Genomic DNA, 25,303 nt, shown 5'->3' on the forward strand with positions numbered 1-25,303 from the left:
TTTTCTCCCTTCTCTAAGCCCTTAAAATAGGGAAAGAGGGAGGTTTGAAACAGTAAACCCACACAGCTAAATGAAGACTCCAAAAATCTAGGGAATATGAGGGCTATGGTTATACCATGCAGATTAGGTGCTGTTGATGACAGGCGTGTTCTTATACCAGAATCAAGACATTATGCCATGGCCTCAGATGCTTAGACTAGCTTCCTGATACGTGAGAGTCCTCTGACTGAGCCACTTGAAGCTATGATTAACAGGATTCGGTGGTACATGGAGGTAAAAATTTTTAGACGCTTCACAAAAACCCCACAAGCTCAAGTCAAACTTTTATGCTCCTGTTACAATACATGAACACATAAAGGTAGAACAAGTGTAATGCTGAATCAGTATGACGAATTAAAGAGATGATTATATCAAGTCTCAGCTGCCTCTCTTAGAGCTCTAAGCAGTTTTGTCAGAAATGGAGCAGAGGTTATTCCTGTTAGTAGTGGACAAGAGAGAAGTAAAGTGACATTTGCCAGTCACATTCCCATGTATCAACTTTGGTACTGGTCCTAGGCAAATGGGAATAGGGGCATCCTAATTTCTTCTTCCTCCTTCACCCAATAAACACAAAAAGGGGAAAAATACATAAACGATCCTTAAAAAGGAAATAAAAAGATTTTGCACTTCTGGAAAAAAGGTAACCTACGTCAGCTCAGAATGTCTTTGACCAAATAAATATTTAATTATTTTTGGAAAGAGAAAGCATTTTAACTGGACTAGGAAGACAAACAGAATAACAGCTCTCTCATGACCAAACTTATACACATTGCTCTTTAAGACAAAGAAATAAAATACCACCAGGTAGACTTTACAGATGGTTTGACAATATTGATGTTGAGAGAAAAACATACTACAGTGTTTTGCATATAACCAGGTTATGTGTGTTATTAAAATACTTCCAGTGATAAAGAAATATAGTAGGTAATTAAAATACTTAATTATAAAATGCAATTTACAGGCCTCATATGTCACTTAACTGCTCTAAAATTAAGTATGCACAAGTACAAATACTTTCAGAGCTACTGCATTATTTAGAATGCTTCATTTTTACAGAAAAAAAAAAGAAGAAAAACTGATAGCATGACTGGAAGGAACTGAAAAGGTAAGCTGAATTTAGAAAACAACTTATGGTTTCTGGCCATTACAGGTGAAAGGCCAATATCTGAGTAAACAAACTTGAAGTGTGATCCCTACAGGGTTGTTGGGCAGCGATACTAACATCCAGTACTCTGGCTAATTAAAGCTTATCAAAAAAAACAAACAAAAAAAAACTGTTTAAATGTTTCAGGTTATATGGGAATATGCAGAAGTGAACAAGACAGTGACTACAGAAATTAAAAAATAAGTTGTAAGAAAATGCACCCTTGTATTTCTAGGGGCTGATAATTAATTTTGTATTTCTCTTCATTATTTCTAGTGTTTTCTTCAAAGCTTAAAAGCACAATTTTGAAAGGGAGAGAATTCTCCTCCTAAATGTTGGCAGATCGACTTCCTTGGGTGCTTGAGTTTTGAGAGATTCCTCACTGGGCTACAGAACTTGGTAGATTCCAACAATCCTTAACAAAAGAACGGATGATACTAGCAACACAGTTTTATCCTACTTCTTACACTTTATTTTGGCAAGAAAACAGAACTGGAAGCTAGAAATATAATGATGCTGACTTCAAAAGGTTTTCCTGTATTTCAGTTGGTTTATTTTCTGTGTTAAAACACCAATTTTTGATACAATTGTAACATAACCACAGTCATTAGGTAGTTTACCCACCTTGAAGTAAAAGCAAAGCTTCTTTACAAAAAAAAAAAAAAAAGAAGCAAATAAAAGAAAAGCCATTTTTCTCCCTCAAGGTTTTTTTTTTTCCATTTCCTATTTAGTAAACCCCTTATTTTTCTCTTGAAAATAATAATTTGAAAGTAGTTACAGGAATTTTCTCTCACAATATTTGCCAGAACAAAATGCTACTATTTTAAGTGATTGCCACAAAAATGGGGACAGATTAATAAATGTCTACATAATAAACAAACAACAACTCATAGTTAAAATTCAGAGGACTTTTCCTATGAGACTGTGTACAGACTAAATAAATAATCTGTGTGAGGCTAAGGAACAGGCACTGTAACAGAACGGTACACCGTAAAATCAAGGGGACTATGCTTCTGCTACAAAAGACATGGAAAAAGGATATTCATTTTAAGGTCTATTGACCATACATAGAGACTAGGAACAAAGAAAAGCAGTATCTACAGAGAGGCTTGTTTACTGCTGGTCTGCAATAAGGCCACTGTGGGAATTTCTGCCCCACAGAAAACCTGCTTTCCAGTTACATTGTCCACCTGATCAACAATAACAGCTGTGAAGTAGAATCTGTTAATATCCATAGATCCCATCTTGGAGACAGGGACTCTGAACACTACTAGCTGGGGACAAAAGCAATGGCAGTTGTCATTGCTACTAAAACCTCCATATTGCAATGTCACATTTTAATAATTAGGAAACCATTCAGAAAAGCCCCGTTTCTCCACTTCAATTCTAAGAAACCAAAATAACAATCTCCTCAATCCATTACTCGTATTGCTGTGCAGTTAGAGCTCTCAGTTAACGTGATAAAGTCATCAGCACAGATCTAAGACATGTCTGAACTGAAAGCCTTCTCTTTGCCTTCACATATGTTTCCTATGGAAACAAGGCTACAACATTAGTGTGTCTGCATAACTCTGATCCATCACAGCAGTGAGCTTGCAGATTAATATGGCCAACAGACCCAAAATGCACTATGGAAACAACAATCAAGTCTAATGAGAAACAAGCAGTCAGGGTTAGAACAGCCCTAATAGCAGACATCCATGGAGCCTATGGACCTCAGAAAGGTAAAAGCTTAATCTGGTATTTGTAGGTTCAATGTCAGTCATAAGGTAGAAATCCAGGGGAAATGAGACTGTCTTCTTCCAAGATTGACACTAAATGCTAAGGCAGACAACCTGGAACGTGAGAAACAACAAGGATGAAACCGGGTTTTGTTGAATGAACTCCTGTTTGAAGTTCAAAGTGTATACAGATGCTGCACTGCTTAGTTTCAACCGCTATCAGCTTGTAATCCTACATAACTTGTTTCAGAAAACATGCCCAGGTATTTATACGGGAAAGCACTTCCCTTTTAGAAAGCTAGTAGTCTTTTACAACATGTTGATGTAAAAAGTCTTTTCCAGAAGACATGCCTAATGCACAGCCTGCAACAGAGAGTGATATTTTCAGTGCATGCACGTGCCAGCTACAGTTGAGCAGAATGGCATATTCAGCACCATCCCAAAGCAAGGTATAGTATTACACAGAACAAATTCTCCACAACACATTACAGTCCGAAAGAGATTACACAGACCTTTGTTTCACACAGTACCCATAGCAGACAGAAATCTAAACTGCATAACCCCACTACATCTTTTTAAAAGGAAAGGTCAATTTCAAAATTAATCTTCCTTATTTCATCATTCTTTTTGTTGATAATGATCTCATAACATGAAAGTACAGCATGCTGGAGGAAGTCACTATGAGTCTGGATGCTTCTTATGGGCACTCATGGGGATGTTTTCAGCGTTGCCAATAACCAATGTGAACTGTAAATCTTGAGCAGAAAACATTTAAGATTTTAGCCCATTTCCAAAAAATCACAATAAACTGCTTTGCCTAAAGAATACTTCATAAATACGGTTTTCAGAGAGCAGACTTTCAAGCTTAAAATCAGAGACAAAAGCAGTCTTCATCTGACAAAGCATGTTTCAGATGGTAGTCACAAATAGCAAGTCATACCTTATTTCTTGTATTTCACAACAATTTTAACTGAAACATCTCTAAAGGGCTGTGATTGTAAAGACAATGAATTGCACTTGTAGAGTAACAGTAAAAATTTTAGATGGTTAATAACTTTCCTAACAATGACTGATGACAGCTTTACACATTTGAACCATTGCTCACCAACGTATTTGTATAAAAAGTCCTTTAACACTGCTGAAATCTACCACTGTAACTTCTAATTAGTTCTCAGGGTCAGAACGCATACACTTAAATTCATCCCCAGATGACACCAAACTACTGTTATTCTACAAAGTCTTTGCAAAGCATGACACTAAAAACTAACTGCTGAACTACATAATTCCTAAATAAGCGATTTCAATCTTAAAGCTTTAGCATTCTCAAAATATATACATTAGCAACTGCTGGACGACATTAAGCACTTAATTTCTGGAACATTTTAACAGGCAGTCACTTGTTTCCTATCCTAAGTGAATTCAATACTAGCACAGTTGTTTTAGTAGTGGTGATTTTTTAAATTTTATTTTGAAGAGATACTAAAGGTCCCTTCCAACATCAACCATTCTGTGACTGTAAAATTCCCAAACAACCTGAAATTGGTTAGGAGCTCAAACTACTGAAATAGTCCGTTAAATATTTACAAGGAAAAGAAATTCAGAAGTTCACAGCACCATACCTGTGCCCTTGCATGAACTTCCCCAAGGAGACCTGAGTACTGCTGTTCCAGATACTTTTTTTGTTTCTGCCAAGAGCTTTCCTGTGCTTTCATCTGTTTGGCCATTTTGCTAAAAGCTTCTTCCTGGCTTTGTTGAAGCTCCTTCATAGTATCGTACTTGTTCTTATAAACATATTCTAGGTGAGATATCTGCGTGACAAGCATTTAAACAGAATTTTTTTTATCTCCCGATACACTTTTGGACTTTAGCTGTACATATTAATTTAATTACAGTCTTCCCCAGCATAAAATCTAAATTTCAATTTCTTCAACTTATTTATTAAAAGTAAAAAGCCTTTCATGACAGATTGTTTTCTTGAATCTTGCAAGACACATGCTGGAATAATGGCTTTTCTCTATTTTCTGTTTGTTAATCTCTATACCCCCTTGAATATAACTGTTGCCTTCTGAACCTTAACTAGACATCCCTTACTCATTTTGAAAGAAGCGCATTAAATCTTACAATGCTAAATTAGTAATCCAAGTATACCAGTCCTTTAGCAGTCTGCAAGAACTTAAAGTAATAATGAAAAAACAGTCCTTAATTTTACTTTTTGTTTGACTGGAAAGCCAAGACATTCCACATATTATTGAGTATGAAAACAATTGCAAGAAGCTTTAGTGTACAGAACGTTTTTCTCAAAATAAGCTCATCAGTTTATAATGCAATTTCAATGAACATGAAGTGATTCACTCTGTGATTTAACTTTGCAGCTCCCATGCAAACCAAATGGAGGAATGAATTAAGCTAGCAACAATTTCTAAATACATGTACATGCACTTTGTTGTGAAAGAGTATCAGCAATATACCCTCCAAATACATCACATCAAAATGTGGGAGAAAAACTTTGTTTTCAAGAAGTGGGTACACCACAGGTAACAACACTGCCCCAAATCTGTGAAACGCTGGTAAGTACATGACAAGAGCCCTAGAAACCTCACAATCAATCTCAATAACCATACTAAATTAAACTGTAAGAAAGAGTTAGGCGCACATACACACGAAAACACTGCCAACAATGTTCATTCCCATCTCCTCCCTTCCATTCTCCTTCCTCCTCTGCATTGAAATGAAAATAGAAATGTTGTCTTTCTGTATAATCCAGAATTTATTCTAAACTATCCCTCTTTAGTAATTTTGATTGACTGCTGAAGTTTTTTACTAAATGATGGAAGGAATCAAAATGATTCACTGTAACTAGCCCTGTCCCTTACACAAGCAAGAAAAGTGGTTACAATTCCATCAGATGAGAAAGTTCTGAAAGAGCTTTTCCCTTCCATGCTCAATAACAAAACGTCAGGGCAGCCAAGATCTGGAATCATTCTAGTAGTACATGTCAGCACAGGACTGACCCAATCAATGGAGTCAGAACATGAACTGAATGAAATTAAAGAGTGGTATATGTTAGTCAGCGGAACCAGTCTCAGTCTCTTCTTCCTAAAAACGTAGGGATTTCTGGGGAGAAGGGCCATGGAAGTTTATTAACATTAAGATCACTCAGAAAAGTACAGTTTCTCTCTGGAATAAATATTAACATATGTTGACATGATTTATAAAAATAACTATTTTCTACAGTATTTCTGAATACAAATATTATAATCAATAAATCATAATTAAACAAAAAATACACTGGCATTTTTTTCAAATATTATATCTGAATCTTAAACACATAATTTAAAGATGATGTTCCTGAAGCAAGTGCATTTTGTTTCTGTTTTATGCTAAAATAAAGACTTGCTTTATTAGTGTAAATGACTAAGTTCTTTGAATTGCTTCATCAGTAAGATTAATTTATTTTCTTTTAATTAGGTCCCTGTGGCTAATATTGGCTAGTACTATTAGCATGTCCTGCACAGAAAGCGGAGCTTAGAGACTTCATACAGACTTCAGTCACATTTACATGCCCACAGCAATGGCATCAAACTGAGTTGTAGACAAGCCATAATTAATGGTATTGAATTATTAACGTCCAAATTCTTTTTGAAATAAGATGAATGTCAGTCCTTTTTAATGATACTGTGATGTGGACAAATGTCACTGAATTTAATAGAGGTAGCTGGTGCCTAAGGACACTTACCTTCTCATTAGCCCTGTTGAGGTCTAAGATCAGGGCATCAACATTCTCCTGCAAGACTGCACAAAGCTCAGACCAAGAGAATCTATCTAGGATGCCTTCTGGTTGTTTTATAAGCACACAGCCAGCTACCAACCGCTGGTACAAGCCATGGAGGAAGGTTAGCTTCTCCTGAGACAAAAGAAAATGTAACTGTTATATATGAACAGTGTTAGAATCTAAAGAGGTGCATCACACCTGCAGTAATATGAGCTGCACACAACTGAGGAGAAAAAAAAAAAAGTCACCAAGCTCATTGTCAATCTTTTGAAAAGCAATACTGCTAATATTTGCAGTCAAATATATTAAAGCCAGAGTAAGAATACAATTTTTACAAAACTTGTCTGGTTATACATAGCATATAAATACAGAAAGTCTGATCCTGCAGTGCTCATAACCACTACCTTATACAGATACAATTTTCAGTGCTATTAGTAAATGCAATTTAATTATTCATGTTAACACTTTCAGGTACATTCAAACTGTACCCACCTCCAGTATCTGCATAGCACACACAAAAGAGCCTGACTGGCTTGGCAGCACAAACCACTGATCCAACAACTGACACTTTAAATTCCTTCAAAAATTTCTTTTGCATGGAATATATATAACCAAATAGCTAGACAAAACAGGCTTATGGCTTCATCAGCTAAATTTCATGAACCGCATCTCGTTCATTTACAGTGACTTTAGTCAGTGGTATAATAAATTGATGCAAATTGTACATAATCTTTAGCAACAATAGTATGCAAAGGAAATTTCAGACTTCATCCTTCTAGTACAGATATGCAACTTAGTAGCTTTCATTACGAAAACAACAGAAAGCTGTACCTCAATAACCGCCAGAAACGGAGCCTTTATTCAAAGTCAATAAACCGGTGGAAAGGTTCTCACTGTTTGCCAGGGGCCCCAGTGAAGCTTTAAATCAAGAAATTGCGGATGACTAAGCTGAGGAACTATGGTCTTCCTGAGACCTTTCCATTGCACTTAGGTGCATTTTCTCACAATTATTTAATGGTATTTTAACTTAAAAAAAAAAAAAAAAGAGAGTAGTTCAGTTTGTTTTAACTTCATTTTTGGCAGATCTTCTATTTCCCCAAGGAAAATGCAGTGTGCCACCATCATAGCATTTTTGCTTGAGCTGTGATAAACCAAGGATGATAATTATCCATTTGGCATGAAAATAAGGGATCCCAAGACCCCAAATCAATTCACACATGTTGAACGCAACCACAGTGCTGTAGACATGCTGACTTTACAATATAACCAGGCTTCTAGTTTCCTTCACTTTAATCATTATCTGATGTGTGTATAACAATTCCAGCTGCTTCATGTGGACACTATTTAAATACCAGACTGCTAGAGAGGTGGAAAGAATGTTCCCTTTTTACTCAGTTGGCAACCAGATTTAAATTTGTGGAAGTAATGAGCTCAATATGCACAACAACGATAAAGAAAATCACTGCTATTGCTAATACAGAACTACTTTACTGGGAGGAAATAATAAAGCAACAAAATTAACATCTGTAAACAAATACAAAGAGAGAGAGAGAGAACAGTTCTGAGATAAGATTTTTTTGAAGTAATTCCCACTTACAGCACACCACAATGAGCTAAAAGGTCACAAATAAGAATTTTTAGATTGTTTGTCAGGCATGCAAAATTACCTCAATTCCACATTTGCTATCTATCAATTGCTATGTGAATCAGTAATTAACAACATGTGAAGATGATACTGTTGTAGGTTCCAACCGCAGAATATTCCTGTTAACTTTCAGTTTGAAAGAAAAAATGTTCATTGAGCATATCTGTTTAAATAATTTCAGTTGTTCAAAAACTCAAAATACTGGAAGAGTTAAGATATTAGTTCCAACGCAGATGGAAGCAGAAGCCATATATCCTGAGATCTTGTAGATATTAAATACATTTTTTAAAATACATATCTTAAAATCATATTTTGGGGATAAATCTGCTAAGTCTAAAGGTAACCATCTGATGTATGTAAATGTACAAAGTAGAGATTAAATAAAGACTCTTTTTGACAGTCATCTTGTCTCTGGTAATACCTCCATATCCTTCTGGTAAGCCCTGGTAAGCTTCTGGATTTCATTTTCAGATTCTGTGGCACATACTTTCTCCTCCTCCCAGCACTGCTGTACATTCTGTAGCTCCATTTTTAAAGCTCCTATTAAAATCTCTTTGTCTGCACACTTAGTATGCAGATGACTTAACTCCTTATTGGCACCAGCCAAGTTATCTTGTGCTTCCTGTAGAACAGAGACACATAACAGAAAGGTTGGTACCTTACTCCAGAGCTCTGCATCTGAGCAAGTAAACATTCACATTGCCACGTATTCAGAAGACTCCAGGCTAATCTGACTACATCTTGCCAATAATAGATTCTCAACACTGACAATAGTCCTTTTCCACAGCTTAGAACTAGACCGCATCAGAAATCCATCTCAGAAAGTTAAAAACTCCATGGTACAATGACTTTTCTTTTTGAATTCAAAATCCAGTTTATCTCCCCAAATGAGAATTCAGAAGTCATGAATGCAAGTTATCCTCTGCAGAGTGAATTAGTCTTTGAGACAGTGAAAAGATACATTATTTTCATTAGTAAATCTTTGATCCATTACAGCCAGATTGGTGGACAACAGAGCTACTGTGAACCACTATATTCTTTATCTGCATGGAAAAAAATAATAATTTGAGGACTCCCTTTGGAGGTTTGACCATGAAAACAAATTAATCATCAGAAATGGCCATAAAGATCATGTTACCAATACCAAATCTCACATGATAAACAAAGAATTTATTAAACTATCCCTTGTAAGACAAAAGATTGCTGACATACACATGCTTACCCTTCCTACAAGCACTGGACTTCCAGAACTGCTAACGTTTGTTAAAGGTTAAAACGAAAGCTTGTTTCTTTTTCATACAACCATAGCTGCTTATATGGGAAATATAATAGGAAATACGCTTCCAACTCATTAGACAATAACTTTTCTTCTTCTTAATGAAAATATTACAATATTAAAGCACCAGTAAGTTTCTAACAAATGTTTTTAGGCTGGAACTAGTTTTCAATCATTTATTAAATTTTATCACTGAAGATTTAAAGTGATTGTGTGCATACACAATCACTTTGTATGTACTACATACAAAGCAGCACCATCTGTGTGCAGAAAATGCATTTTTTGCTTGAAGAGTACACATATCTGTTTCAATGGGGTCTGCAAAAAATAAAGCACCTAAGCTTTAAAAAGACCTCGTAACAGAAGCAGAAACCATAAGTGTCCTGAACATAAACTAGTTAATAAAGAAAGTTCAGCTCAGATGAAAAGATATGATGTTCAAGTATAAATGAATACGAAGATTTAATAAATGTTGCAGAAATATCTCTGACTAAATTGAAGTGATGAAGCAGTATATCCCCTGCAAAACAATCTGAGAAACACTGGGAGTAGAGACATTCTATTTTGGCAGTAATACAATACACTGCCAGTAGGAACATTAAGTTTAACCATGACCTCAGGACTTCCTCACTCCCTTGGCCACTGACGTAACCAGACAGGATGTTACAAAAGTGGTATGTTAGCAAAAACAAAACAAAACAAATAAACAAACAAAAAAAAAAGCTCTTTACTCAGAAAGGTTTCTGAAGTGTATTTACCAGTTCCCAGGTATATCTTACTGGTATACCTGATGCTTCATACATATATTGTCTGTTTTGATAAACAAAAACTAAGAATGGACATCTTTAATAACATCTCCTTTCACATGAACAGAGGTAAAGTTTTCATAATTTTTAGTTTTCTTGAGAAAAGTAGATAGTTAGTTAAAAAACTACTGAAAGTCATCTCAATATAAAACAATACTTTAAAATTGAAAAACAGATTTCAAATTATTCCAGAAGTGCAATCATTGAAATGCTCAGTTATGTAGACTCAGGTGGTAACCAGAATGACATAGCATGACTTCACACAACCTTGCAGGGTAACTAGTCTGCTCAACAGAATACAATGATTCAGAGACTTATTCAGATTTGATGAAAAGATAACTTACATCCAGATGGATACTTTTTGCAGAACTTTCAAATTTGATGTTAAGTTCATGAAACCATACCTTAAGGTCTTGACTTAAAGCATACATTTTCTCTTTGGATATCTCAAGTTCTTTTGTCATCTTTTCACACAAAGCCTTCATTTTCCCAAGCTGTGAAAAACATGGAGGTCAAAATGGCTCTTACGGAAGAGCTATATAATCACTTGAATATAAACAAATAATTTTATATAATAAATTTGTTTTCAATTCAATTCCTTTGACAACATTTATACTCTCCACAATCTAAATAATGTGCTATTAAAAAAAAAAAAGCACTAAAAACTCTTTTATAGTGATTTATGATAAATAGCAGTGGCTAAAATCCCAAACTGAGCCCATCATTAACTTTCCCATCAACTCTCAAAATATCTGACAAAAACAAGGACTTAGAAGTGTGTTTGAAATGTAATAAATTCAGACTATGATTCAGGGAGTGGTTTGAGAAAACAGGCTTGCAAAGTCATTGGCCTTTTGCACAAAGTGTCCAGCTAAGAGAATAGTCTCTTGCTTTTTACTGAGTGCTGCACAGCAGTCAGATACCAAGAAGCAGCAGGAATGATCCCAAGAGAGACGTGTTGACTTGTCAACTTTTTAGGTTTTAGAAGCAACCACCTTAGTGGTCCATAATGACCACTAGGTGTACTAGCTTCACTTTCAGAAAAAAAAGATAATACATCACTATAACCTTTGTTGTTGGTTACCTGATGATAAGGTTAGTAACACATTCGTCTGAAGTAAACCATCGAATAGATATGTACTACTTTGAAGGCTACTGCTCACACCTGAGCATTCAGAAACAGCTCCGAAGTAAAATATCCCATTTACAAAATTTACAAATTACTCTGAATTTTTTTTTTTGTTGTTCAATTTCAGATCAGGAGACCTGGCAGAACCCTCAGAAATAATTATGGTAAATTGCAGACTGCAACTGGAATATTTCCAGTCTTTTTACGTTTAGTAGCCGTTTCTCTCTCCCCAAGCATATTCTAGCGTCTGCAGTAGAGCGTCTGCACATTCTGCACATAAAGTCAAAAACTTATTCTCCATCAAAAACAAAACACACATACAACTTTCAGTCACACAAACAAACTATATAATTTAATCTAGTCATTAACACAGTAAATTAAAGGTGACAAATTACAAGTTTACCAGCATATTTCACATACCCACACAGGTGTACATGTATATTAATAATTCCATCAGTATGTGTGGTCTTGTTGGAAATCTCACTACAAAAATAACCACTACATAATTACTCAAAACTAAACCATTACTGCTGTGTATTAAAACATCCTATTTTTATTGCACAGTGCCCTTCATAGTCCCTTTGAGTTTTATTGTATTATTACAAACAGTTTTACTACTATACATATCTAATATACAAAAAAACAAAAGCAGTGTTATCTTTGGGGACAGGGTAATCAAGAAGGACAGAGCACTGCCCTTTCTGTGCACCATGAAGGTGCTCAGTGATCTCTGGCTCTGTATGACAACTTCAGGGTCAGTCACATGCAGTCCTACTGGGAAGTCTTGTGGCAGGTCATCAGTTGGTCCTGCTCTGCTTGCGATTTATTTTCCTTGACAGTTCATTCTTCTTTCTGTCAGAATACCCTCTTTGCTTTCTTAGCAGCCACCCCCTTGGTCTCCCCACTGCTGTCTCTGGCACGGTTTCACAACAAAGCACATCACTAAGCCAAAGCCTGCTGAGTCGACTTTTCAACTGTGCTGCACACCACGTGACACTCCTCCTCCCAAATAACAATTCGCTGTGGGTAATATGTTCCTAGTTACTCTGCAGCTTCCAGACTTGGGTCTCAGAAGAGTTTCATAATGACTATACACGTCGGCTCTCTTATCTCACTGGGAGAGACCTAACAGTGCTTGCTGTTTACAAAAGTATAATTGTTTCCATGGTCACTTATTTTTGCGCCCACTGAACAAACTCAAAGGTCTTCCAGGAGACCATGCTTTTTCCTGTAAGACGGGCAAAGCTGATATACTTTTTTTTTTTTTAATATTGCGAATGCCTAGCTAGACTATGCATTTGTCAAAACAAAAGACAAAACCTAAAAATGAAAAAACATTACTGGCATTTTTACAGTCTCACTACACCTTGCTCTTCCGTATTTGCCAATTTTATCCAAAGATAAGCTAATTAAAATTTTGTACAGAAAAGCTTTAACAAAGTGTAGTTAACCTCTCTCTACAGCCTTTAAAGCTACAAATTCATAAAACATTTAAACCCAAGAGGATTAATTTAATCACATTAGCAATACAAATGAGAAAATAAATGCAAGATTGTGACTTTTCAGACAGTAAAATAAAAGGTCAGTAGAACTGCATGAAAAGCACTTTTTTTTCAAGGGTAGGACTCCCAAAATTGAAATGTATCAATTGCCATCTTAAGGAAAGTACTGTCAAGGTACTATTTTACTTGAAAAGACTGCAAAACGCCATCAAAAAATAGAGACTTCATCATAAACACGCTCATCTCAGAAAATTATGCCACGTTTTAAATATACAAGGGAATGTATATTTGCAAATCTGATACCAATGACTGCTGAGTCTTAAGTGGTATTTAGGAGTACTGTAATATACACTGCCCAAACTCTTACATCTTGTCTTCTTTTAACTGAAATCCTAGATATGGAAGACCTATTTCCATGAATGATTATTGAAAATAGTAAGCCCAACAGATTAAAAAAAAAAAAAGTGGGGAAAAAAAAACTCTTTTCCCCGTCCCCCCAAATATAAGTGAAACTTTACCGCAGGGCAAGCTTAGAGAAATAGTAGTGACAGAGGCTATTTCTTTTTGTATATGTGAAGCTGTCAGCTCAACATTCCCTCTCTTCTGACCTTTGTTACAAGCAAAGCGTATGTACTGCTGCAGGCTGAAGGCAATACATATAGAGCCAAACAGTGCGAGTGTTACCTCATTAGACGTATCTTCCAGCTTGTTCTGGTAAGCTGTCAAGGTACAACTCAAAGTCTCAAGGACAGAGAAGCTTGAAGGTTTATCTTTGTCCTTACAAGTGCCTAAAGAAAAATAGAGAATGAAAATTAAGCCCATAAAGCCACAGAGAGAAAACTACTCACACTGGATGAGAAATATTAAAATTAGTTAGGGCTTCAGTGACAATACAAAACACTGAACAGCAGCCTTTTTTTCCACAAAAGATAAAGCTGAATAGCCATACTTTCATAGCAAATACAGCTGAAAGACATTTGTATAAAACTTTTAATACAAGATACAGGACTGTAAATTCTGGACTACATTTTTACCTAATGTGTTTGGTATGCAGTCTCAAATATAATTTCTACAGTGGTCAAAACTGTGTCATTCAGTCAGACCAGCCAACATTAAAACCACACAATAACACACTTTGAAAAACACATTGCCTGAAAGTTAAGCATGTTACACTTTTCTTGACATTATTTTGCTGTTGTGACTAAGCATGCAAATTATAATGTAGTACTTCATTTACTCAAAGCTTTACTGAGCCAAAGATCACATGACTATATTATGCTTGGAGAGGTCTTAAAAACCTTTTAAATGATCTTGAATTTCATTCCAAAGGAAATAATAAAAAAAAATTATTATCTGTCTGCAGAGTCCTACATAATGTTTCAATTATAAATCTTCAAGCTGATATATCCATTATATACACACTATACTTATTTATTAAACCTTTAGATGGAGACTTCTGATCTGGTTGCCTTAATTAGGGACATATGAACAAGTCTGAACATTCCAAAGGCTGTAGTACAATGTGCTAAGAAAGCAAAACAACCCTATATTGATCAAGAGGTCACAAGATGTCAGCTGATATTAAATTTCCAAGAAAAACGTACTCGTTTTTTCTGGTGTTACAGCAAAATAGCAAGTTATTGACAGATTCCTCCTCAGCTTTGTTTATATTAGTATGCATCTTTTATAAGTCCATTTTATAACAAATGATAACATCACCTTTTCCTCAAGCCTTGAAGATAAGAATGTACAGGGCTTCTCCCTATTACCCACTGCAGGAATATTTTGAAGTGATCCTATTGTACAGAAAAGAAAAAAAAAGAAAAAAAGAGAAAAAAAAAAGTACTGTTCTTCTATACTTCTAGCTCCAAAAAAGCTGTAATGAGTAATGTGCATTTATCATCAATTTTCCCAGGGTGGCTCATAAAGTCAAATCAGATACTAAACACTAAGTCTTTTCATTGGGTCAGTCACAGTCCTGAATGAAATTTTGTCAGTCAGAGAAGGTGCCCTTACAGACTTCCAAGTTGTTGGATTTTTTTTTAATTTTTATTTTTTTAAGAATCCTGTGGTTAGTATTATCTAATTAGTGTGATATTCTAAAAAATTGGATTTATCCTGTATGCCACACATAACACACTATTGTTAGTGGAAAACCTGCACACACATGCAAGTTAGAAAATACTGCCAACAGCCATTTTGAAAATTTAAGTTTTAAATTAATTACTGACTTCCTTCCCAGCCCTTCAATGTCAGAAAGCATAGAGTATGGCTGAGTACTATTCAGATTGGACACTAACTTTTCTATTCAACTTGCTGGCCAGCTGTTTCTGTCAAAGTTACGCCTAGAAAAACCAATACAGTTTTGTAAATTTGTTTTCAGTCTCAGGAGCATAATCTGCCCTACAGCATAAAAGTGAACTTAGAAAGAATGTACATAAAAGTGAATTTAGAAATAAGGCACATCTCTAGGATAGAACGCTGCTCTGTCTTATCAGGTACCTCCAGTGGACAGCTATTTTCCACAGTTTCTAACCATCTACAGAGTCAGGGAAAAGCAAGATCTTCTCAATGGTAGTCCAGTGCCCTGACTCAAAACTCTGAGTCCTAGAACTGTCCCAGATGGCAATTTATTACACTTACAATCATCCTGAGAAAAAATCATAAAATCTGACCTTTTGTGAGAAGTTCAGATTTTAGATATAATAACAGATCTGTAACACCTTACAATACTGCCGTTTTACCATAGCTAAAGTTAAGGATGCACAGGACTCCAGTGCTGTCTTTTCAATTACAAAAGCAATTTTTTCCTATTATCTATTGTAGGAACACTTTGCAGTGAACCTATTGCACAGGAAAAAAAAAAAAAGTACTGCTGTTCCTTACTTCCAGCTCCAAAGAAGCTGTAACACGCAGCTATCGTCAATTTAAAATAACAGCCATTAAGTCAATCTAGCAGTTGTCTTCCAATCCATATTTTTCATCAAGCTGTCTAAATAATGTATCTTCATTTCTAAAGTCCCAAACTGCAATGCTGTCCCTAAAACATGTCTTTGAACTGTCTTAATTTATATCATGGTTGCCAAGAACAGACTTTTGCCAGTAAACTTTCCATCCTGGCATTATTTGCCTTTGCTGCAACCTTATTTTCTAGGCAGCCCAGCTTGCCAACAGAAATACCAGATTCCACCTTCCTGCATTAGCTGAAAACAAGCCCACAGCTTTAATACTGGCCAAATGTTGTCTGTTTCCATACAGCTATGCAGGAGACATGCAACATAATCCAAATGGCACTGTCTTGCTGGAGAGGCCCTTACTTCAGCAACGAGGGGGAAAACAATACTTGAAGCATTTGCCCAGTATCACCTAAGAGTTTTGGGGAAAAATCTGGGGAAAATGCCAGGTTCAACATGACTCTGACAGGAGGTAAAAAGATGAGTAAACTACTCTTTCAAGTCTTTCTACTGATTCAAACAGCTAAAACTCTTATCTCTTTATATTCAATTCACAATTTTCTTTTTTTTTTTTTCAGATTACTGCAACTTTTTTTTTCTTTCTTGCTTAAAATGAAGACAAATTTCTCTGAGCACACACCCTACAGGTGAATAACTGCAAAATATGACAAACTGAATATGAACAAACTGAAATCATGCAAATTGGCCGGTAACAGTAACAATGCTGTGGAATATTTATAAAGGTCACTTAAAAAGAGGAAGATGTAGATTGTGCTTCTTAGTTTGGAATGTATAATTTTTTTTTTTTAATTTCTTTTAATCTGACAAATATAAAGTCTTCTTCTCTTTTTCCTGGATAGCTCCAAAAGCACAGTAACTATCAGCACTTAAATGAAGGGTCTGGAGCCTTTATATTGACAGATTTTTAAGGAAAAATTTTCACCACTTCAGTTGAAAGTCTAAAGAGAAAAGAATCAAAACAAGGAAGACTGTCCAGTCAACTATGGCTTGTGTAGCATCAATTCCCCGCTTCTGCTAATTAAACTATAAAGATTTACCAATGATTTTGACTTTTACTGGCATCAAGGCATTTCCATTTCAAATAAGACTTGTTTTTTGAAAAATTATATTGTTAGATAATAAATTCCTAAGTGTAACACATTAAGCTGAGAGCATTAAAAATGTTGTTTCACACTTAAAAGCATACTGAACATGTAGAACAAATATATTTGTCAACATCCACTTCAGTATTAGAGATAAAGACTCAATCTACAGCAGTGCTAAATTTGACTTTCTGCCTCAACTAAGCCTCTGCAGAGACACTGAAGCTTAAAAAAAGATCCCTTTAAATAAGATCTTTCGAAGTTTACTTCAAACAACGTAAGTAAATTAATACTGAAGTTACCAAATCCCTAATAAGATAGAAACAGGTCAAAGCTGTTCTCTGCAAGGTTTATCATGAGGGAGAACAGAAAACCTATCCAAAAGACAATTACTGCTTTGGAACTACGCTTTGGCAGCAGCATCCAGCTCCCTCCAGAATTGCAATATCCCCTCTGGGCATGTGGAACTTTGCAAGATTGAGGAAAACATACAGATTTGAAGAGCTTTTCAGTCTGACAAATCTGCAGTAAACCTATAGGTATTACCCACAGGAATTACACTTATGATTACAGAATAAGACTGATACCAGCTCCCAAATAAAAGTTATATAGCCCATATGAAGAAATCAATTTATCACATATTCAAGGCTAGGCCTTTGAGAGCAAAAGAATTCCTAGGAAGTTCCTGTACTCTATTTTAACAGTACTAGGCCTTAAAAAAATCTTAATGTATGTGCGCATCTTTCCTTAAAGATGTTATACCACCTTTTATGTCTATTGTTGCTAAACATTGCAGAAACTTGTCATCACAATTTAAATCAAATAAATTAATTTGCCCTTTAAGAAACATTTAACCTGTTTTTGTTTTGGTTTGGTTTGGTTGTTGTTGTTGTTGTTGTTTTTTCCAGTTTATTTGCTCTGTAAATTGAAAGCTTTTTGTGTCTAGCATATGACTTTCTAACAGGAATCACATAGAGAATTTTTTTTATACATAGCTTTTAATGAAGATTTCAAATGAAAAGTGTATTGTTTTCACCCTTTAAAAAAGATCACAAGCTTTTATATTAAAATTCTGTTTGTTAGCCACAATTTCAAATGTTTATGCGCGCAGCAGTTTGTTGACTGACAACTACTAACTTGCAATTCATTATAATTAGAACAGAAAAATAATTGCATTAGATCAAATGAATGCAATACAATATTAGTGCACACTCAACAGCAAAAAGTATTGTGTTATATCATGTGTCCTACACAACCTTTTTGAATATATGACCTTTAAGTTGCTGAAGGTTGCCTGAGAATTTGGCTCAGTTCAGGCAAAACATCTGTTCCCTTTGCAGGTATACTGTAAGGACTTTTTTCTCAGTTGGATTTAGAGCACAGCAAGTGAGCCCTTTTCTGACCGATCATATACACCCCAGCATTTGTAAATCAAGCTCTGGGCTGACAACAGCAGGTCCACATTCCGTCACCCTTTCTCAGCTAGGAAGGCCATTTGACTGCTGTGAGAACTGCTCTTATCATGTCATCAAATCAAAGCATGTTGAGAAGAGGGAATGCAAGAGGCATCTGCAGAATTCCCACAATGTAGTGACTTTGGAACATTGACAGATGCATCTGTCATTTTATACCTTCAACTAACCTGCTGTCCGCTGGCCTGACATAGCAAAGCTGTCCAAGAGTAACTCCAGCTCTCTCATGTTGTTTTCATACGTCTCTGTTAGAAAGACCTGGTGTTTCTTGGCCTTTATTTGACAGGAGAGACAGACAGGAGGGGGGAAAAGAAATCCATTAAAATAGTAAACATAAGCAATACAGATCATGGTATTTTTATTGCCTTTTATGTTTAGATTCATGTTATGCTTTTAACACTTCTTTTCCTGAGTCAAATGAGCTAATGCCACAAATAATTAACAGGGTTTCATGGAAACTTGAAACACATTTAAAATAGATGTAAAGGCTTCAGGTAGTCAAAATAAAAATAAAAATTGGTCTTGAAGATCTTCTGCTTTAAAAATATCTTAATGAACGATGATTAACTGCTGCCCATGAAGCAATATGCAAGCAATGAAATCTGTTGTTATACCCTACAAGGGCATCCAGAAAGACACCAAACTACTGGCAGACAGTCTAGAAATTCATGATTTGGCACTCTGTCAAATCCCACACCTATTCTCATTGCAAACCTGCCTACTTCAATTGTTAGTATCTTCCAAGCTTGATAGTTATTTCCTCAACCTCAAAAAATTCTCCCTATGAATGGAATGTAAAGCAGCAGAGCCTTTCAGCTTCTAGCATTGAATTTTCTTAAAGAAAGCTGTTAAGTGCAGCCTATTGTTCAAATTAAGACACTGTTTTTATATTGAGGTATTAATTAATAGTATTATAGCAGAGTTTTTAATCAATGCAATAATATCTACTGTATCAAATCATTCTTTCAATTTATATCCAACATTAAAACTTGCAGCTTTCAAAGACTGCTATTACAGATGCATCTGTAATTCCAGACAAGACTAACATCCTGTTGGACATATGTAGCTTTGACTTCTCAAAAGAAAAGTACAATTTTAGATGATCATTGACAAAGTGTGTTACAACTCACAAGTTTAAAAAAATCAAGAGGAAACTAGATTTAAACATTTTTTTCATAATTTTCTTATAACAAGGTTTATGTTCAAAGGTGTCAAAGGTTATGTTCAAAGATGTTATGTTCAAACTAATTATTTTTAATTACTCAATTTATTTTTATTCTAAATTCTAATACCTATTTGACTAATTTCCACTTCTACTTTGTTATGGACGTTTACCCTATTTACACTGAGAAAAATCCTACTGTTTTCTATCATATCTATAAACTATCACTTTAATTATGTTTCACTGCACATGTAAAGACCCAGTCAATTTCTCAAGTGTGGGAAACATCCTCCCTAAGAAAACTGCTACTGGTACATACTGGTAGCGTAAAACTAGCAGGAAAAAAAAAAAAAAAAAAAAAAGGAAAAAAAAAAGACATTTAATTCTCTGCAGTGTTCTTCACTACTCAGTTTAAATATTTTATAAATTTGCTTTACTCTTTCAATTTTAATTATATGTACTGTATATCAACTAATATATTATTCATGTGTGTATTTCAATGTTAGGTCCCCTGTAGCATTTACACGCCTTTCCTTGTGTGAGAGTTTGTACTACACTTCATAAAGAATTTCCAAACCACTTCTATGTATTTAAAAATAAGAAAGTTTTAATTCTTAGTCTATAAAATTTTTTATGTAGAGAGAGATTGTATTTGCTGAAATCCAGTAAAAATAGTTCACAGGATGCAAATATATGAAATTCATTACTGTCCTGTACTGATACAATCTCAAAGACCTCACATATTACAAATAAGTTAATAACATGATCAGCATCATCATAGAATAAATACTCTTTTTTATAGAAAGCACTCCAGCACAGACAAGAGCAAACTAAATCTTCCCAGAAAAACCCTTTCCCATGAAAAATTCAAATGTGAGAATTCTTTTTCTCTCTCCTAATCCAATTTTTTCATTTGGTTTAGTTAATTTACCACAATTTAAACAGTATATTGCAGTTTATTTAGTCTTCACTACTGCTCTGTGCTTTATTTCCTAACTGCATCCATACTCTCTAAACCAATTTCAGTCTCTGTTTTTCAACAGCAATAAAGATCAAAAGGAAATTCTTTAGACTAGCCAGTTTCTCCACACTTCTGCAGCAAAAAATTTTGTATCCTTCCTTTCTAACTCCCATTTTCAATCACTCTCTCCCATTATTAGAAATGAATAGAAATACTGTGAACTACAGTGTAGGAAATCCAGACACTGGATAAGAGTACAAAAGGGTCTGAATGTATCGATCTAACTTCTTATGTCTCACTGACAGGTATCTAATAAGAATGCGCAGAGTCATAAAATCATGGAATAATTTAAGCTGACAGGATCTCTGGAGGTCATCTGGTCCCACTCCCCACTCAAAGCAGGGCCATGCTTGAAGTCAGGTTAGGTTGCTCAGAGCACTGTCCAGTCAAGTTTCAAGTATCCTCAAGGACGGAGATTCGACAACCCCTCCAGGCAACCTGTTCCAATAGCTCACAATCCTCACTGTGAAGTGGTTTTTTTTTCCCCTTACAGGTAGTTAGAATTTCCCTTTCTAAAACTTCTGTTTGCTCTCATACTTGCACTGCACAATTCTAATGAGAGCGTAGCTCAGTCTTCTCCAAAAGCACCCATCTGATAGTTCATGGCAGTAGCTGTAACTCTCTTAGTTTTCTTGTCTTCGAGATGAACAAACACAGAGGGCATACATAACTCTGCTTTGAAAGGAGAAATGGAGTCCACTAGAGTGTAGAAGTCAAATATAATCAGTTGCAGCTGCTGAAAGATCTCTGCCAGATCCAACTATTCGAGGAGAGGAGATTACTCTCTCCCACCACCTCTATCCATCATCACATTTGTGTTAGGCGATGTCATTCCTGTGTGAATACTTCTATGAACGTTCCCTAGATTACTTCAAAAGGGAAATTAGGTGACAAAGTGCTAAAGCCTTCATGTAAGGATGGTTTGCTTCCCAACCCTTTCTACCTCATTAGTAGAAAGAGGTGAAAGACCACTTGTAAGCCTTTTGCTGGCTTTTCTTCACTTCCTGCTCATCAGGATTGACCATTCTTGAGCTTGGAGGTGATCCTTGAAAATCAAAGGCAACAGAAGACCTGTAAGAATGAACAAGGACCTCCCAGGTAAATTTAAATATTTAAAGGGAGCACACAGAAGGTGGAAGTGGGGACAGGTGACCTGGAAGAAATACAGAGACACTGTCAAAGCACAGAGGAATGAGCTTAGAAAAGCTAAAATCTACCTAGAATTGAATCTAGCAAGGCACACAAAAGGCAGAAGTAAAGGTACCTTCACACAAATCACCAGCAAAAGGAAGACTGGGCAAAATGTGGGCCTGCTACTGAGTGGGGAAGGAGATCTGGTGATGAGGACACAAGAACGGCTTTCTCGATGCCTTGTTCACCTCAGTGCACAAGACCAGCCTTCATGAATCTCAGTTCCCTGAGACGAGTGGTAAAGCCTGGACCAAGATGACCTACCCTCAGTGGTGGAAGACCAGGTTAGGAAACATTTGAACAAACTGAATGCACACATACCCATGGGACATGATGGCATGTACTCACAAGAGCTGAGCAAGCAGGCCAATGTCATTGTCAGGCCACTCTAAGCTGTCTTTGAAATACCTTGGTGATCATGGGAGGTTCCTGAGGACTGCAAGAAAGCAAAGGTCACTCCTGTCTTCAGAAAGGGCAAGAAAGAGGATGCAGGGAACTTCAGGCAAGTTGGTCTCGCACTTATCCTTGAGAAGGTGATAAAATAAGTAATTTAGGAAACCATTTCCAAACACATGAAGGACAAGAACATGATCAGTAGTATCGAACATGGACATCGAAAGAGGAAATCCAGCTTAACTAACCTGACAGCCTTCAACAATGAGACAAATGTCCTGAAGGTTGAGGGGAAATGGCACAGCATATCATTTATCTTGACTTTAGTAAGTCTTTAGACATTGCCTTCCATAACATCACCATAGATAAACTGATGAAGTATTGGCTAGATAAGTGTACAATGAGGCAGATTTAAAACCGGCTGAACTGCAGGGCTTGTGGGGCAGTAAGCAGGCAGAGGGTCGTGAGCAGTGTTCTGCCACTGCTGGTATCCCAGTGGAGTCAGCAGTGGAGCCAATGCTGTTTAACATCTTCATTAATGACTGGGATGATGGTCAGAGTGCACCCTCAGCAAGTTTTCAGTAAAAACGTGGAAGTATTGACTGAATCACCAGAGGGGTTTTGCTACTATTCAGAAGGACCTGCAGCTACTGGAGAAATGGGCCAACAAGAACATTAGGAGGTGCAAAAAAAGGTAAGTGCAAAGTTCTGCACCTGGGGAAAAATAACTCCACATGGCAGCACAGGCTGGAAACCAACTTGAGTCAACTGACCATGAGCTAGCAACGTGTGTTTGAGGCAAAGACGGCCACCAGTATCCTGGGCTGCACTAGCAAAGCCATCACCAGCAAGTTAAGTGATGCCTTCTCCTCTACTCAGCCCTGGTGAGACACATCTGCAGTGCTGGGTCCAGTTCTGGGCTCCCCAGTAAAAGAGGGAAATGGATTTATAGGAATGAGTCCAACAAAGGGCCAAAGATGACATAGGGACTGGTAAAACTGTAATACCAGGAGAGGCAAAGAGAGCTGGGACTGTTTAGCCTAGAGAGGAGAAGGCTCAGGTGGACTTACAATATGTGTAAGCACCTGACAAGAGGAAGTGGAGAAAAGGAAGCCAGACTCCTCTGTGGTGCTCAGTCCCTGCACAAGAGGCAATATACACAAACTAAACTACAAGAAATTCCATTTAAATACAAGAAAAAAAATTACTGTGAGGATGGTCAAACACTAGAACAGACTGTCCAAAGTCATTGTGTAGCTTCAGTCCTTGGAGATACTCAAAATTGAGCTGGATACAGTCCTGAAAAACCTATTGTAGTTGACCTTGCTCTGAATGGGGGGTGGATTAGATGATCTCCAGAGATGCCTGCCAGCATCAGTGACTGCCATTCTGTGTGATTATTCTGAAAGGAAGGTACCCACAGGGAAAAATGAAAGGATAGTCTGGTTGAAGCAAATAATACATCCACTATCAAGTCTAATTTCAAAAAGCCCAACTGCATGCATCAAAAACACTTGAGAATTTAAAATTCTCCAAACTTATATTGAGTATTTCCTATCCCTCCCAAACACAACTCTCCCCCTCCAAAATATTCAGATTGGGAGGCTAGAAACCAAATAATACAGCAGCAAAATCATACTTCCTGAACTCAGAATATATGCTGGATTATAGCCCCTTCCCCAAGTCAAACCTCATATCCTTAAGAAGGCGCTTAGTATTGCAAAACATCCCTTGAGAACAGAAGAGGTTCTGGTAGAAGAATGTATTTCACCATATATTTACATAAACATCTAAAAACAAAACTGCATTTTTCAAGACATTAAATAGAAGCCAAGTATTTTTTATTACAAGTATTGTAGGCTCTAACCAGGGGAAAAGTCTTCCAAATGCTACAAATCCTTAACTAAGAATAACTGGAACTATTTGGAAAATCTACTACTTGTACAAATTATTTCACCCACTGTCAGAATTACGCTAACCTTTCAGAGGCAGGGTATTTGTACTTATCTGGGCAACTCCCTACCACCATGGTTGCAGAGGTACTCTCATCTACAGTCTCCTATTTTGGTATCATTACATCACCTGCTCCAGAAATGAAGTCCCATTGTTTGTTTTTTTGTTTTCTTTGTTTGTTCGTTTATTTGTTTGTTTTCTTTTTTGATTTATGTCGTGGTTTTTGTTTTTAGGATTTTCTAAGAGTGAACTCTCATGTTGTTGAATAAAGTAAGCATAAACCCTACTATACACGCTTCAAGAACAGCCCATGTGACTAATTCTGCAAATGTGTGCATCTCAAGCTCAATACAATTTAAGAATAAACATGTAGGCAGGAGTCTGACGCTCTTTCAAAACTAACTTAACAAAAACTCCAGATCTATCAAACAAGGAACTGGGGTCCTGTCCTGCAATCTACTGCCATTATTCCATGAGGGATCTTCTCAGGAGCATTGCCTGTTTTATTTGCAGTTGCAGGGATTTCCTGTGTGGCTCTACTGCACACAGACTAATTCAGTCACTTAGTGTGCAGTCCAAGTGTCATCTGTTGATGTCAGAGCATGTGCCAAAGCTAGACATAGCCACACAGTCACTAAGAAGCAGCGTGTTCAGCTACTCCTTGAAAAGCATTTGGGTAAATGCTTTATAAAAGAATCAGAATGCAGTGACCAAGCATGACCAAAGCAAATCAGTTACAGAAATAGCTCCAGAAGGCTGCTCCACAGTAAACAACTGGTTTTACCTGAGTGATATTCTGTATTGCAGGACAGTGGCACAAATTTTAAGCAACCAAGCATGAACTATAACAAAAACGAAACAACTCCCCCAACCCCCAACAATATAGTTCTTTAGGCTACTCTTTATTTTTGTTCAAGTTAACTAGCTATTAAATACTTCACATTTTATTTATTATCTCGTATTAGCTAAAATTTTTGAAAGTTTGTAGAGCAGTCTTTAAAACATGCCTGGCCACAGGTA

General features: G+C 36.3%; 1 protein-coding gene across 6 annotated transcripts in view; it reads right to left on the reverse strand.

The window, feature by feature from the left end:
- The window catches only part of CCDC171 (coiled-coil domain containing 171), a 171,289-nt gene that overhangs the window by 96,356 nt on the left and 49,630 nt on the right, over nt 1–25,303 (reverse strand). For all 6 annotated transcript variants that reach the window (XM_083816338.1, XM_083816336.1, XM_083816340.1 and 3 more), the window contains exons 10-15: nt 18,734–18,836; nt 13,719–13,822; nt 10,808–10,897; nt 8,743–8,943; nt 6,641–6,808; nt 4,524–4,712 (exon numbers count right to left, since the gene is read on the reverse strand). In XM_083816338.1, coding sequence (XP_083672464.1) covers nt 4,524–4,712; nt 6,641–6,808; nt 8,743–8,943; nt 10,808–10,897; nt 13,719–13,822; nt 18,734–18,836 — 855 coding nt within the window. The remainder of the gene's footprint in view (nt 1–4,523; nt 4,713–6,640; nt 6,809–8,742; nt 8,944–10,807; nt 10,898–13,718; nt 13,823–18,733; nt 18,837–25,303) is intronic.

This window comes from Anser anser (assembly GCF_964211835.1).
Source record: "Anser anser genome assembly, chromosome: Z".
NCBI classification, from domain to species: domain Eukaryota; kingdom Metazoa; phylum Chordata; class Aves; order Anseriformes; family Anatidae; genus Anser; species Anser anser.